Genomic DNA, 1,990 nt, shown 5'->3' with positions numbered 1-1,990 from the left:
TTCCCTTCGGAGAGTGCTGCCCCATCTGTCCCGACACCGATGGTACCGGCACCGGCCCCTGTCCCCCCTGTTCCCCTCGGCCTCGTCCTGCCACGGGCTGGTGGTCCCCTGGCTCAGCATCCTTCTCCTGGGTGGGGGCGCTATGGGGTGGTGGTCGCCCAGGGCTTCTCTAACCCCCTCCTCCTTTCTCCTGCAGCCTCTCCAGTCTACCCAGAAAGCGCTGGAGTAGAGGTAAGGGCCCCTGTGCCCCTCCAAACCACCTGACATCCCCTCCACCCTATTTTTGGAGAACACCTTTTCTAACCCCCCCATCTCATCTCTCCCCAACAGGGTCCTAAGGGAGACACCGGCCCCAGAGGAGACAGAGTGGGTATCACCTCCCCCTCTGGAGCTCCCCAGCTCTGACGGGACCCCCTGTCCTGCTGGGGCTCACCCTCCTCTTCTACCCCTCAGGGACTCCCTGGTCCCCCTGGCAGAGATGGCATCCCTGGACAGCCTGGCCTCCCGGGACCCCCAGGCCCTCCAGGTCCTCCAGGCCTTGGCGGAGTGAGTATGGGGGGGTCCCCAGTGGTGCAGCCCCCCATGGGGATGCCCATGCCCCGCTCACCCCCTGCTCTCCCTCCCGCCTGCAGAACTTCGCTCCTCAAATGTCCTATGGCTACGACGAGAAAGCTGGCGGCATGGCCGTGCCTGGCCCCATGGTGAGTACTGGGGGTCACAGGTCCCCAAGAGGGAACACGGGGGGACAGGGAAGGTGTGAAGCTGGAGGAGGAACAGGGAATTCTTCCTGTTCCCGATGCTGAGGATGCTGCTGAGTGGTAGGAGGTGGAGGGATGGGGAGGGATGATGGGCCTGGAGGGGATGGGGACAGGGATGGGGATGGGATGGGGACAGGGATGGGGACAGGGATGGGATGGTGATGGGGTGGCAGTGGGGACAGGGGTGTGTGGTGATGGGGTGGCAATGGTGTAGCAGCATGGACAGAGGTGGGGTGGCAGTGGGGACAGGGTTGGGTGATGATGGGGACAGCAATGGGATGGTAGTGATGGGTGACAATGGGTACAGCAGTGGGGTGGTGATGGGGACAGGGATGGGTGGTGATGGGGACAGGGATGGGGATAGGTGACATGCCAGCTGCTCATCACCACTTTCCATTCTACTTCCAGGGCCCAGCCGGTCCCCGTGGTCTCCCCGGCCCTCCCGGTGCTCCTGTGAGTATCTCCCTTCCTTCTCCTCCTTCTCCTCCTCCTCCCCAGGGAGGGAACCCCTCCAGGGTGGCAGGACACTGGGTGGGATCGGACAAGGACAGGACAGGGCATCCCACCCTTTCCAATGGCTAAGGGATTTTTTTCGCTCCCAATGCCCGCCATACTGGGAGGGTGACTCTGTCATTGCCAACAGAGTCTTCAAGCCCAAACGTCTCATTTTCTAACTCATTTTTTCCCTTTCTTTTAATTTTTTCCCACCAACTTGCAGGGTCCTCAAGGTTTCCAAGGTCCCCCTGGTGAACCTGGAGAGCCTGGTGCTTCTGTGAGTGCTGCCACCTCCCCAGCCTGGTGTCCCATGGGGACGGGGACAAGGATGCCTGTTCCCAGCCCTGGCCATGGCCATGTCATCCCCATGCCAGAGATCTCATCTGGGATCTGTGGGAATGGGGCTGCCAGAGCCTGGCACTGCCCAGCCCAGGTGACAGGGCACAGCTGCCACCCACAGCATCCTCATCCCTGCCCTGCATCTCTCCTAGGGTCCCATGGGTCCCCGTGGTCCAGCCGGCCCCCCTGGGAAGAACGGAGATGACGTAAGTGGTCACAGGAGGGGGTCTCCCCCCACCAGTTTGGGGTCTGGTGGCCCTGTCAGCCCCCAGGTGAGCAGGACAGGCTTGGGGACGTGCCACCAACCCTGTGTCCTTCTCCTTAGGGTGAAGCTGGAAAGCCTGGCCGTCCTGGAGAGCGTGGTCCTCCCGGCCCCCAGGTGAGATGCTCCCCACCCA

At 62.6% G+C, this 1,990-nt stretch overlaps 1 protein-coding gene across 1 annotated transcript; it reads left to right on the top strand.

Moving 5' to 3' along the window:
- Positions 1 to 2: 2 nt before the first annotated feature.
- Positions 3 to 1,971, top strand: LOC104544754 (collagen alpha-1(I) chain-like; the record flags this gene model as incomplete). Its single annotated transcript, XM_010189703.1, has 7 exons — positions 3 to 42; positions 197 to 231; positions 331 to 366; positions 454 to 546; positions 633 to 701; positions 1,745 to 1,798; positions 1,918 to 1,971. Coding segments are annotated over 7 exons (381 nt in total), but the record flags the coding sequence as incomplete, so codon positions are not given.
- Between the last annotated feature and the right edge of the window lie 19 nt (positions 1,972 to 1,990).

Source organism: Mesitornis unicolor, unplaced genomic scaffold (genome assembly GCF_000695765.1).
Source record: "Mesitornis unicolor isolate BGI_N332 unplaced genomic scaffold, ASM69576v1 scaffold31748, whole genome shotgun sequence".
Lineage (NCBI taxonomy): Eukaryota > Metazoa > Chordata > Aves > Mesitornithiformes > Mesitornithidae > Mesitornis > Mesitornis unicolor.
This window is presented reverse-complemented; position numbering and strand designations above follow the sequence as displayed.